Here is a 13,186-nt window from a genome sequence, read left to right on the forward strand (position 1 = left end):
GAAGAATAATTCTGGAGACAATGGGATGCACTGGAAATGGTGACCTCACAGGAAGACCCACCTCATAGAAGCCAGCTTTGAGCTCTAGCTCCCTGAGCTGATGCACTAAATATACTTGCTGGTCCTGCCTGCAGGCTCCCCTTCATGCCCAACCCTGCCATGGGCACCAGGCTACTCAGCTGAGGGGTCATCTGGCTCCTGGCGGCAGTGAGTTTTGAGCTAACGGATCAGCATCACTGGACTTTATCTGTGGGTCTATAGCTGTGTCTCGAATATGCCCTGGACCTCCATGTTGCCCAGAGATGTTCTAAAAAGTATTGACATTCATACCAATACAAATAATTGCATTTTGGAGTACAAAGCAAAATTCCTGTGAACTTTTAAATGAATGCAGGAGACTTCAAACATTTCTGAGCTCCCCTTGCCTTGCCTCATTGGAAGGCATTCACGTCCCCTTCTACTAAAACTCCATCTCATGTAGTCCCTTCAGCTCTGAGGTCCCATGAATGTTGGCATCACCAGGAACCCAAGACACCTTGTCAGGGGCGAAGAACAGGAGGTAACACTGAGATGCAGCCCAGTGAAAGGACACAGTTAAGTTTCCTATCAGCAGCTCCTGGAGGAAGATCTGAAATTCATGATTGACCTTGAGGAAGCAAAAAATCATAGATGAGTCAGGAATTCCACTGGAGCGCTTTTCTGCTGAGTAACCCAAAGAGGGACCTGGTCTTGAAGATACAGTTGGTGGAGCTGGAAGACTCTCCAGTGTGTTTCTGGGCCAGTTCCTAATCCATATCAACGCAGTCATGTCCTTCCACTGCACAAACATTCTCCAGGCCCATCCCAGAAACAGCCGTGGGCTGGGGAAGCCGACATGTCTGATTAGTGAAATTGGCTACAAAGCCTTCCAAGGGATGAAGATGGAGATAGGAGAGGGCTGGAACACGCCAACTGAGGCTCAGGGATGAAGACTCTGTTACCCCAAAACGGGAACATAATTTAGAATAACATCATTTGTCATGGGAAATATGCATTGCCTGATGCTTCTCTTTCATACTGTATTTTGAGTTCTCTACCGCACGCTTTAAATATAGGATTTTATTTAATCACCAAGACAAGCAAAGGCACTATTTTCTTCATTTTCAACATAGGAAAACACGGTTTCAGGAGTTCACTTTTTCTTTCTCAAGCTCAAAAAAATGGGAGGTGGGCTGTAGAAAAACCAAGAGAGAAAACACAGGTGTGTTTGGCCAAAAGGATTGTGCTCTTTATACCAACCTATGTTGCCTCTTATTCTTTCTGGAACGTTCCCTGCCTAGTGCTTGTGCAGGTAGGTATGGATGCCAGGATTAGATATTCTTCAAATGTCTATGGTACATCCCAGAGATGGCGGGAATAGAGTTGGATAAACTGGTCTGGAATTTAAGAGATGGGTCTGATCCTGAAATATTATTCATTAGAAACACATCACCTCAGATTTTCATCTCAGTGAACTTTATTTTTTTTTATTCTTGTCACACAAAAAATGTTGGACACCTACAGAACACCGTTTTGTTATCATTTTCTTTGATGAAACAATTGCAGAAAATCAAAAAGCAGATGAACCAACAAGGACCTACAGTACAACATAGGCAACTCTGCTCAGGACTATGTGGCAGCATGGATGGGAGGGGAATTTGGGGGAGAATGGATACAAGTATATGTATGGATGAGTCCCTTTGAAAACATCAAAACATGGTTAATCAGCTATACTCCATTGCAAAATAAAAAGTTAAAAAAATAAACTCTACATTCTTGTGTAACCAGAGCATCTGCTGTAGTCCCATGTGAACAAACCTTCCTTACTGCAAGGAGGAAGGTGGGCCAATCACAGTGAGGCTCTGGCCTGGAAATGTGGGGTGGTGCCCACTAGGGCCAGACAAAATGCAGAGTTTGGGGGAGGGAGGCACAAAGGAGGTGCAAGTGATTCAGATCTCTGTCCTCAACGCCTCATATGCCAGATTAGGGAGCCCCTCTTGAATATCTACAGGATCCTGTCCAACTCTCCTTTCTGGCTTTCTGATAGATTCCACACATTCAACCAGGGGGAGCCCCATAGCTAACTTTCTTTCCTCACCGGTCTGTGCTGGGGGCTACGAGGAGACCCCTTTCCCACTATGGGCAACCAGGTGATCTGCTGCATGGCCCTTTGTCTCTTTGGAGCAGGTGAGTCCCGGGTTCAGAGAGCAGATTCCCATCCTAAAGATGCTCAGCTCCAGAGCTAAGCCTTCCCTCACGGCAGCAGCATTGGCTGCCCTCTTGGGCCTTGTTTCCCGAGTTGCTCCCTTTCTTCCATAGGCACCGTGGCTGGTGGGGTCAGTCAGACCCCTAAATACCTGCTCAAAAAGGAAGGCGGAGCTGTGACCCTGGAATGTGAACAGGATTTTGATTACGACTCAATGTACTGGTACCGACAGGACCAGGGTCTAGGACTGAGGCGGATCTTCTTCTCCCAAGTTGTAAACACTGTTCAGGAAGAGGACATAGCTAAAGGCTACAGTGCCTCTCGTGAAAAGAAGCCTTTCTTTCCTCTTACCGTGACATCAGCACAGAAGAACCAGACGGCTCTGTATCTCTGTGCTGCTAGTAGAGACACAGTGACTCAAAGCCACGTCCTCTCTGCACACAAATGAGTCCTGCTTCCCACCAGGTGGCGGGGCTTTCTGTGTTCAGTACCCTTGGCAGTCGGCTTCTTCCTCCTGAACCAGGCACCCAAAGCAGCTGCTGCAGGAACACACGTCTTGGAATGGCACAATCCTGATTCAGCAATCCACTGGGTTGATTCTTAAAAATCGCACCTATCTACATTAGGGGGCTTCTCAGCTGGCACAGCAGTAAAGAATCTGCCTGCCAATGCAGGAAATGCAAAAGATGTGGGTTTGATCCCTGGGTCAGGAAGATCCCCTAAAGAAGGAAATAGCAACCCACTCCAGTATTCTTGCCTAGACAATCCCATGGACAGAAGAGCCTGGCAGGCTCCAGTCCATGGGGTTCCAAAGAGCCAGATATGTCTTTGCAACTAAATCAACTATGGAAAGGAAACTGGTTTCCTCCTTCCAGTGGAAGAATTTATGACAAAAAAAAAAGCAGATTTTAAAACATCACTTGATTTGAAAACATCCACTGTAAAACTATCGAACTCTTTATTATTTCAGGGTGGTCCTAGTACGAAAAAGAACTCTTTGTGAAATTTCATAATGGTCCCCATTCCCATGGCTAAGTTGTAAGAAAGTGACTGTATGAAAGTCAAAAAAGTTAAAGTATCACTCAATGTTTTCTTAGTATTAAGAAGCCATTGTATCAATTACCTTGGAAGAACAATTTCTAGAAAAATACAATCAAATAAGTATAATGTTTCTTGGACACCATACACATAGTTTTTGAATTTAAAAATATACTAGAAAAAATAATGAGTAAATTAGACAAGTCACAAAACCAGTGTAATTGTATAAAAACTTAAATAGTGCAGAATTCTGAGGAAATAGAAAGGGATATGTGAGAAAAACCTATTGTCATGGCAGCTTTATTCATGGTGACCTCAAGCTGGAAACACCCAAATGACCATCAGCAACACGGTGAACAAATAGCTACCCTTAGGAATGGAATAAAATCTAGCAGAAAAGCAAATGTTATTTGTGAAATCATGGATGGATCTCATAAATGTATGGATCTCTTCTTGAAAAAGAAGCCAGAGCACAGACTGTACAAAGTTAAGACAGCAGCTACATTCTGAGGGCATTTTTAATTTACTTGTAGAGAAGCATGAGGGAGGCTTCTGGGTTATGAAAATGTCCTATATCTTGATCTGGGTCGTAGGTATATAGAGGTACACATTTGTGAAATTTCACTATGCTGTATCCTCAAGGTTTGTGTAGTCTATTATATGTGGATTTTATATCTCATTTTAAAAGCTTAGAAAAACAACAGTAACAACAGCCACCTCAAAATGTCGTGACTTTAACACATATTATTTCTCATGGTTCTGTGGGCTGAGTGGGCCTGGCTGGGCAGTCCGCATTTGGGGCCGTCATGCGACTGGATGGACGTGAGTCTGAGTGAACTCCGGGAGATGGTGATGGACAGGGAGGCCTGGCGTGCTGTGATTCATGGGGTCGCAAAGAGTCGGACACGACTGAGCGACTGAACTGAACTGAACTGAAGTGATGCGGTCATGGTCAGATAGCCCCTGAGGCGGGAGACGCCTGAGGCTCCAGCCGCCCGCACATCCAGGATGGCGTCTTTCCGCGCGTGGCTGGGCCCCGCCCTGGGGCGCCCGGGACAGCTGGGCGCCAGCCTAGCACGTCTGTCTTTCTTCCCTCAGCCCCTCAGTGTGGCTACGTGGGTTTCCTTGCAGAATGGTGGCCTCGGGGAAGTGAACATGATTATCTCGTGGCTGGCTTCCCCTAGAGTGAGCATTCGAGAGACCCTGGAGGGATCTATAAGGTTACTTGTGACCCAGCTTCAAAAATCATAGCATCACTTCTACCACATTCAGACTATAATAAAGAGATGTGTGTTTATATAATACATAGATATGTTTAGTATTCGGTCCATTATATGAGGGGACTGGCATAAGATACTCATGAAATAAATACTTCATTAAGAAGATGAGGACGTGTTTTTTTCAGTATGAAGAAGCATTGAGCTTCTAGCCTGGTAGTCCTTATGTTCATCTATGGTTCTAGTGATTAACAAGCATGAGTTGTCTTTATTACTTTGAGGATACGTTACAGAAGTAAAGAATTAACAATGTCATTTACCACACAAACATAGCCATTTCCTTACATAAGACTAGGAAACTACTATCATTTCAATGATCTCGGCTTCAGTTTCTGTCCTATAACATTGAGAGTTCGGTTAGAACATCTCTGAGGTTCCTTCCAGCAATGTTTGAATTGTTCTTTTATGGGAAAGGGCTTCCCTGGCGCCTCAGACAGTAAAGAATCTGCCTGCAATGCAGGAGACCCAGGTTCACTCCCTGGGTTGGGAAGATCCCCTGGAGAAGGGCATGGCTATCCACTCCAGTATTCTTGCCTGGAGAATCCTATGGACAGAGGAGCCTGATGGGCTATAGTTCAAGAGGTCACAGAGTTGGACATGACTGAGCAACCTTCACTTCCACCTTGTTTGAAAGAAGCGTGGATCCTGCATCAGTGGCAATGATGACCACCAGGGGGCAGACGAGAGCATCCTTAGAATTATGCAGACACTCAGCCCTCCTTCTAGGGGTGGAGAAAGAAAGGGCAAGGTCGTATCTTTCTTCTGAGAAGTGTGGTGTGAGGCCAGTTCCTGAAGATGCTGGTGCTTCTGCTGCTTCTAGGACCCAGTACGAGCCTTATTAGCTAAGTAGCTGGGTCAAGTGTGTGTGTGTGTGTGTATGTGTGTGTTGGCATGAGTGAAGTGATAGGGATTGTGGACTTTTATAATTTTTGAAGTTTTTTTGACTGCTTGGTTTGTGGGATCTTAGTTCCCCCACCAGGCATTGAATCTGGTCTCTGGCAGTGAGAACACTGAATCCTAACCACTGGACCAGCAGGGAATTCCTTAGACTGTGGATTTTTTTACACTGGACAAAATGAGAGGGGACATTCCATGCTATTTGAAGGTGTAAAGGGTAGGGTGAGGAGCCACCAGTCAGGAGAGATGGGGGATGAGAAGCCTAAGAATTAGGACAGGATGATTTCACAAAACAAACAGGATTCCCTTGGAGCCACGAGAAAGGTGAGCGAGTGAGCAAGGCTGTGGTTTTCTGCCTATGGTCATGTCTTCCTGTCCTGCTGGGCTCTCATCTCCTTGACCTGTGTCTCAGCAGGCTCTGGGCTTGGTGCTCTCGTCTCTCAGCAGCCCCGCAGGGCTGTCAGTAAGAGTGGAGCCTCTGTGACCATCGAGTGCCATGCAGTGGACCTTCAAGCTACAACCGTGTTCTGGTACCGTCAGTTCCCGAAACGAGGCCTCGTGCTGATGGCAACTTCTAATGTGGGCAGTAATGCCACATATGAACAAGGTTATAACAAGGACAAGTTTCCCATCAGTCATCCAGATCTAACATTTTCATCTCTGATGGTGACAAGTGTGGATCCTGCAGACAGCGGCCTCTACTTCTGCTGTGCTAGAGACACAGCGCTGGGCAGAGATCAGAGACCCAGACAAGAATCCTGGTAGCAACCCCCTTCCCCACCCCACTGAACCATGGGGCCCTGTGGAAGGAGGTGTGGAGAGAGAAAAGCCACAGCCTCTCTGACTGAGTCATCTGTGGCTGTGTGTGTAGAGAGAGAAAGGGAGAGAAAATATCTGAGAGCGGAGAGAAGGTATGGTGTTTGAGAACTAGCCATATGGAAATGGAGCTAGGCCTATCAATGGCCAACCAACCTGGAAAGTTCCCTGGGCTGAAAATTATAAAATCTGGATTTTTTTTTCTGATTCTCCCACATGCTAATCATAAGTTCTTAGAAAAATTGACACATAATCCTATAGGTGGATCCAAAAGGCTTCTATAAAGCAATGAATACTTCAGTAATGGGCTTCCCTGGTGGCTCAGACAGTAAGGAATCCATCTGCAATGCAGGAGACGGGAGTTTGATCCATCCCTCGGTTGAGAAGTTCCCCTGGAGAAGGGAATGGCAACACAATCCAGTAACTTGCCTGGAAAATTCCATGGACAGAGCAGCCTGGCAGGCTATAGTCCATGGGATCGGAAAGAGTCAGACATGACTGAGTGACTAACTCTTTTCTAATAAACACTGAAGTGTTTTCCTCCAAGAAAATTCAGCACTGTCTTGTCACCATCCTAGACTCTCAAGACAAATGGAATCATTAAGCAGCCAAGTAGAGATGTTCACTCATGAAAGAATTCAGGGATGTGCTATATACAGTATTGAGGTTGATGAAAGAACAGGGTAGGACTGGATGGGGCAACCCTCTACACCCAAGTACAGAGCATGCGCAGAACCTTCACAAAGGGATCAGAGGGAGGAGAAGACAGAAAGGATAAATAAGAAAGATTTCAAACAACAAGGCTTGTGTGCAAAACTAGAAAGTTCTGTCAGAAGCCACAAGCTAGTAAGTGAAGCACTGAGTTTAAACCTCTAGAAAAATCCTTTTCTAGGAAAAAGAAAAGTCACACATTGACTGTAAATCTTGTATAGCCCAGTAAAAATAAGCAAAAGATATTAACATGCACTTTGGAGAAGAAACATCTGTAATCAATACACATTGATTTCCTGGTAATCAAGAAACATGGAGAAAGATGCAATTATATGTAAACTGACATCCATTTGATTAGCAAAATATAAAAAGCCTAGAAATAGAGAGAGTCTTTCAAATTGTGGTGCTGGAGAAGACTCTTGAGTGTCCCTTGGGCTGCAAGGAGATCCAACCAGTCCACCCTAAAGGAAATCAGTCCTGAATATTCACCGGAAGGACTGATGCTGAAGCTGAAACTCCAATATTTTGACCACCTGGGGTGAAGAGCTGACTCATTGGAAAGACCCTTATGCTGGGAAAGACTGAGAGCAAGAGGAGAAGGGAGCAACAGAAAATGAGATAAGTGGATGGCACCAGCGACTTAGTGGACCCAAGTTTAAGCAAACTCAGCGAGATAGTGATAGACAGGGAAGCCTGGTGTGCTGCAATCCATGGGGTCACAAAGAATCTTGGACACGACTTAGTGACTAAACAACAGCAACACGCATGTGAGATCAAAAAGGAGAGAAAATGATAGAAAGAACTGAAGGGATATTGAAGCTAGGATGATGATGGTGGCAGTGCTAGAAATACAGGGAAATGAGTTTTAAAACATAATTAGGAAATGAAATCAAGACCTGGGTAACTGATTCATCACGAGAGGCAACAGATGGAGAGGAATTTTTTGACTACAAGTTAGATGAATCAGGAGGACCAAGTGGGAAGAAGATCATGATTTTCTTGACATTGGGGATGCCTCTGGGACAGAAATCTCACCAAAAATATGCAGAAAGCAGTGGTACATAGGAGTCAGGGGCTAAAAAAATGGACCTGGGTGAAGGTAAAAATTTGGGACAGTTTCCATAATTGGAAGAATGAAAGTGCCTTCTTGATCCCTTGATGACAGAATATACAAAGAAAAGATCAAAGGACTGAGGACAGAGATCTGAAGAGCCCACTCACCTTGAATGTGGCCCTAAGAGATTAAATTTAATTAACTGATCAATAACACCAATCAGTACTGGATCAGTGACTGTGTAACTAAGTACTAGTAGCAAATCTCTGCAGTACTCCAGCAGGTCACCACACTCATGGCTGCATGTTTCCTGGTCCTGATGATTCTTGGGGTGTCTGGCTGCCACTGTGCAACGTAGACAAACTCCCCACTCACCACACAGGAGGTGAAGACCTCCTGAGACCAGAGGGCCTGTGAGAAGTGTGCCCCTCTGACCATGGAGTCAATCAGTCAGTCAGACTTATCAGTGCTTCCCTTTGGCAAAGAATCCTCCTGCAACGCAGGAAACTCCGATTCAACTCCTGGGTCAGGAAGATCCACTGGAGAAGGGATAGGCTACCCACTCCAGTATTCTTGGGCTTCCCTTATGGCTCAGCTGGGAATCTGAGCCTGCTGAAGAATCTGCCTGCAATACGGGAGACCTGGGTTCAGTTCCTTGGTTGGGAAGGTCCCCTGGAGAAAGGAAAGGCTACCCACTCCAGTATTCTGGCTTGAAGAATCCCATGGACTGGTGCAGAGTCGGAGACGACTGAGAGACTTTCACTTGAGCACTAGGGGGTGATCTGGGTCTTTCTGTAAAACACGTCAGAGCATAGAGAGCAGCATCAACTTTCCTTCATTTGAGAAGTTGTCTGATACTTCTGGAAACTCAGGTGAGATCTTTGAGGTAGTGGTTGTGGAAGCATGAGTAAGGATTAATCAGATCCATTGCACCTGCCTTCACTAATCAAGGTCGTCTTAAGACTCGCTTGGCCTCCAAGTGGCATGTGTCCTGAATAAGATGTTTGCCTGAGTTATTTTCCAGGAAACTGCCGGTAGTGCAGCAGAGCCCAGAGTCAGGTGTGTCTAGTTTGAGCCGAACTGGTTGAGATTGGTTAGAACCAGCGACCCTCCTCCTAGGGAAGCACAGGTGTCTGCCTGGGGACCTTTTGACCTCAGAGGATCCAAGACTCCGTTCTCAGATCTTGCTGAGCACTTCTGTGGTGAAGGGGCAGAGGTTACAGCTCAGTTACCCCAGCAGAGAAGGACAACACATGCACGTTTTTTCAGTCACCCTTCCCCAAGCTTCCCAAGCACCCCAGGCTCCCCATGTGCACATTCTCAGTAGCTAACTCATGCCCAACACTTTGCGACCCCATGGATGTAGCCCGCCAGGCTCCTCTGTTCATGGGATTCTCCAGGCAAGAATACTGAAGTGGGTTGCCATTTCCTTTTTCAGGGGATCATCCCAAACCAGGGACTGAACCCGCATCCCTTGCATTGGCAGGGCGGATTTCTTTGCCACTGAGCCACCAGGGAAGCCCATATCTCAGACCTTCAAGTCATGCTTCATTTGTGACCCTGTAAATACCCTGTGCCCTTGCCTTTGTGGAGGTGGATTTGAGGTCTTGTTTTCCCTGGTGGCTCAGTGGTAAAGAACCCACAGGCCAATGCAGGAGACATGGATTTGATCCCTGGGTCGGGAAGATCCCCTGGAGAAGGAAACGACAACCCTCTTTAGTATTCTTGCCGGGAGAATCCCATGGACAGAAGAGCCTGGAGGCTATAGTTCATGGGTCGCAGAGTCAGCCCAATGAGGTAGGGGGGAGGGGGATACCCTTGCTTGGCTGGCTTGAGAAGAAGCCCTTTCCTGCAAACATCAGAGTCTCAGCAGTTTGGCTCCTTGTACTTAGGGCAAAATGAACCTGCTAACAGTTGGGAGAATGATTTGCAGCTATCCTGGGATGACAATAGGGCCTGAAAATAGCAGGATCTAATTCTGCACTTCCTAATCCCCAGAGCATGTATCACAGTCTACAGTACCAGTAATTGTTCTGGTCACACGTCATTGATAAGTTAGTCAATGAATGTCATCACTAGTTCTGCTCCACATTGTGTTGAATTTTAAGCCTGGTAAAACAAGAAAAAAGCATGAAAATGAAAAAAGAAGGGGGAAAGAGTGATTACAGACAGATGACAAGTTTAGAAGGTGCAAAGGAATCTAAAGAAGCATTGCATTATTTATAATAACATTTAATAAGTTAATGAAAATTAACATAAAGTCAGTTTATTCCCACATACTAGCAATAGATTTTTAAAGAGAGATTGTTTAGTAACAGAAAATATAAAAGATAATACACATAAATCTATACAAAGATAAACAATTCAGAAATTGATTAAATTTTAGAGGAAAGCATTTTAAAATCTGAAATAACTGAAGTTACATGCCATGATCATGAATAAGTTAAACTGAGTGAAGTCACTCAGTCATGCCCAACTCTTTGGGACCTCATGGACAGTAGCCTGCACCAAGCTCCTCGGTCCATGGGATTTTCCAGGCAAGAGTACTGGAGTGGGTTGCCATTTCCTTCTCCAGGGAATCTTCCCGACCCAGGGATTGAACCCAGGTCTCCTGCATTGTAGACAGACGCTTTACCGTCTGAGCCTCCAGGGAAGTCCATGAATAAGTTAAACCAGTACTAAAAGTATTCCAATTTCAGCACTATCATCTATGTATTCACTACAGCACTAAACAAAGTCACAAGAGGAATTTCATGAAATTTGACAAAAGTAGTCAAAATATAAGTGGAAAAAAGAGGAAAGAATACTTAAGATAATATTAAAGAAATACAAAGTGATGTGAATTTGCAGTCTAATCATCAAATTATCTTATAATTTTGTATAAGTAAGTGGACAAATGGAAAATCATAAATTTAAAATAGCTATGCATTTTAGCTATGCATATATAGGCACTTAATATATGAAGAGTACATCATGAAAAATGCTGGGCTGGAAGAAGCACAAGCTGGAATGAAGATTGCCAGGAGAAATATCAATAACCTCAGATATGCAGATGATACCACCCTTATGGCAGAAAGTGAAGAGGAACTAAAAAGCCTCTTGATGAAGTCGAAAGAGGAGAGTGAAAAAGTTGGCTTAAAACTCAACATTCAGAAAACTAAGATTATGGCATCTGGTCCCATCACTTCCTGGGAAATAGATGGGGAAACAGTGGAAACAGTGGCAGACTTTATTTTTTGGGTTCCAAAATCACTGCAGATGGTGACTGAAGCCATGAAATTAAAAGATGCTTACTCCTTGCAAGAAAAGTTATGACCAACCTAGATAGCATATTGAAAAGCAGAGACATTACTTTGCCTACAAAGGTCCAGCTAGTCAAGGCTAAGGTTTTTCCAGTGGTCATGTATGGATGTGAGAGTTGGACTGTGAAGAAAGCTGAGCGTGGAAGAATTAATGCTTTTGAACTGTGGTGTTGGAGAAGACTCTTGAGAGTCCCTTGGACTGCAAGGAGATCCAACCAGTCCATTCAGAAGGAGATCAGCCCTGGGATTTCTTTGCAGGGAATGATGCTGAAGCTGAAACTCCAGTACTTTGGCCACCTCATGTGAAGAGTTAACTCACTGGAAAAGACTCTGATGCTGGGAGGGATTGGGGGCAGGAGGAGAAGGGGACGACAGAGGATGAGATGGCTGGATGGCATCGCTGACTCGATGGACGTGAGTTTGAGTGAACTCTGGGAGTTGGTGATGGACAGGGAGGCCTGGCGTGCTGCGATTCATGGGGTTGCAAAGAGTCGGACACGACTGAGCGACTGAACTGAACTGAACTGAATTGAACTGAATATGTGGTAAAGCCATCACTGCAGGTAGGTAGGGGAGTAATGCAATATACAGGTTCTTCTGGGACAAGTAGTTCTCCACAGGAAGAAAAATTAATCTAAATTCTTTCTCACTGCATAAGCAAAAAAAAAACAAAAATTCTAAAAGGATTAAATGCTTAAATGCAACATTTAAATTATTAACTGTTTGACAAATATTATAGGAATATATTTTTGAACTTGAGCTATGGAAACATTGCTCATAAAGAATTAAAGAATTCACACCTTCCCCCCAAAAAAAGAATGATAGACTTTACTAAATAAGAAATATCAACAAAAAATTGACAAAGAGTTAAAACGGAAGTCACAAATTGAAAAGATATTAGCATACATGTAAATGACAAAGTTTAGTATCTGAGATATATGAAGAACGGTTACAAATAAATGCTAATCTACCAAATGTATGAGAAAAGAGCAATGTTCAAAAAAACCAGTGGCCTCTAAATGTATTAATTCAGAATATCAATCTCCTTAGCAGTCATAAAAACGCAAGCTAAAGCTGTAGTGAGATACCACTTTAACCTAACAGACTGACAAATTAAAAGAACAGTACATGCCAATGTACTAGATGCTAGACGAGGAACATTTGAATGTAGTTCACAAACTGTTGTGGGACTATTTATTTGCTTAATTAATTTGGAAACCATTTTGTCTTGCTATGTAAAACAGACACGGTGACCCTAAGGCTCAATTTTTACAATCCCAGGTATAGAGAAACTTTACCCCTAAGTATGTAAAGAATTGTGTAAGAATACACTCCTATTTGTTGTAGCGTTAAAATCTGGGTGAGAAAAAAAACAACTAGGGTGCATGAGGTTAAATGGATAATAGATTCTGACAAACTAGTAAATGGAATCCTACATATTAGTGAAACTGATTTATCTAAAACTACATGAGACAACATGATTTAATATCATAGGCAAATGTTGAATGAAAAAAGAGCATGGCCAAGAAAAAGAACTCCCTCAAAAACATTTAAAAGCCATACAACACTGATTAATACAAAATTTGCAGATTTTTACATGAATGAGAAAACTGTAATGAAAAGCATGTGAATAAAAATATGAACTTCAGGAGTGTAGTTACATGGACATGGTAGAAAAACAACAATAAATCTATAAAAATAACACAGAGGCTTAAAAATTCTTAGTGCTAATCTAACTCCTAAGCTGATTGATTCAAACAAGATGATTCGCTTTATTTTTTCCCTAAATGCATTGCATATTCATCATAAATATTATTTTGCATAAGTTCAACATTTAACTTTTTAATTTAAAGAGGCAGATATATGA

General features: G+C 43.6%; 2 gene segments (V, D, J or C); both read left to right on the forward strand.

The window, feature by feature from the left end:
* The first annotated feature begins 1,925 nt into the window (after positions 1-1,925).
* LOC123466089 lies at positions 1,926-2,761 on the forward strand. The segment is given in 2 exon segments: positions 1,926-2,205; positions 2,338-2,761. Coding segments are annotated over 2 exon segments (384 nt in total).
* Positions 2,762-5,159: 2,398 nt separating this feature from the next.
* On the forward strand, positions 5,160-6,347 carry LOC123466088. The segment is given in 2 exon segments: positions 5,160-5,365; positions 5,852-6,347. Coding segments are annotated over 2 exon segments (381 nt in total).
* Positions 6,348-13,186: the final 6,839 nt, after the last annotated feature.

This window comes from Bubalus bubalis, chromosome 8 (assembly GCF_019923935.1).
Source record: "Bubalus bubalis isolate 160015118507 breed Murrah chromosome 8, NDDB_SH_1, whole genome shotgun sequence".
NCBI classification, from domain to species: Eukaryota; Metazoa; Chordata; class Mammalia; order Artiodactyla; family Bovidae; genus Bubalus; species Bubalus bubalis.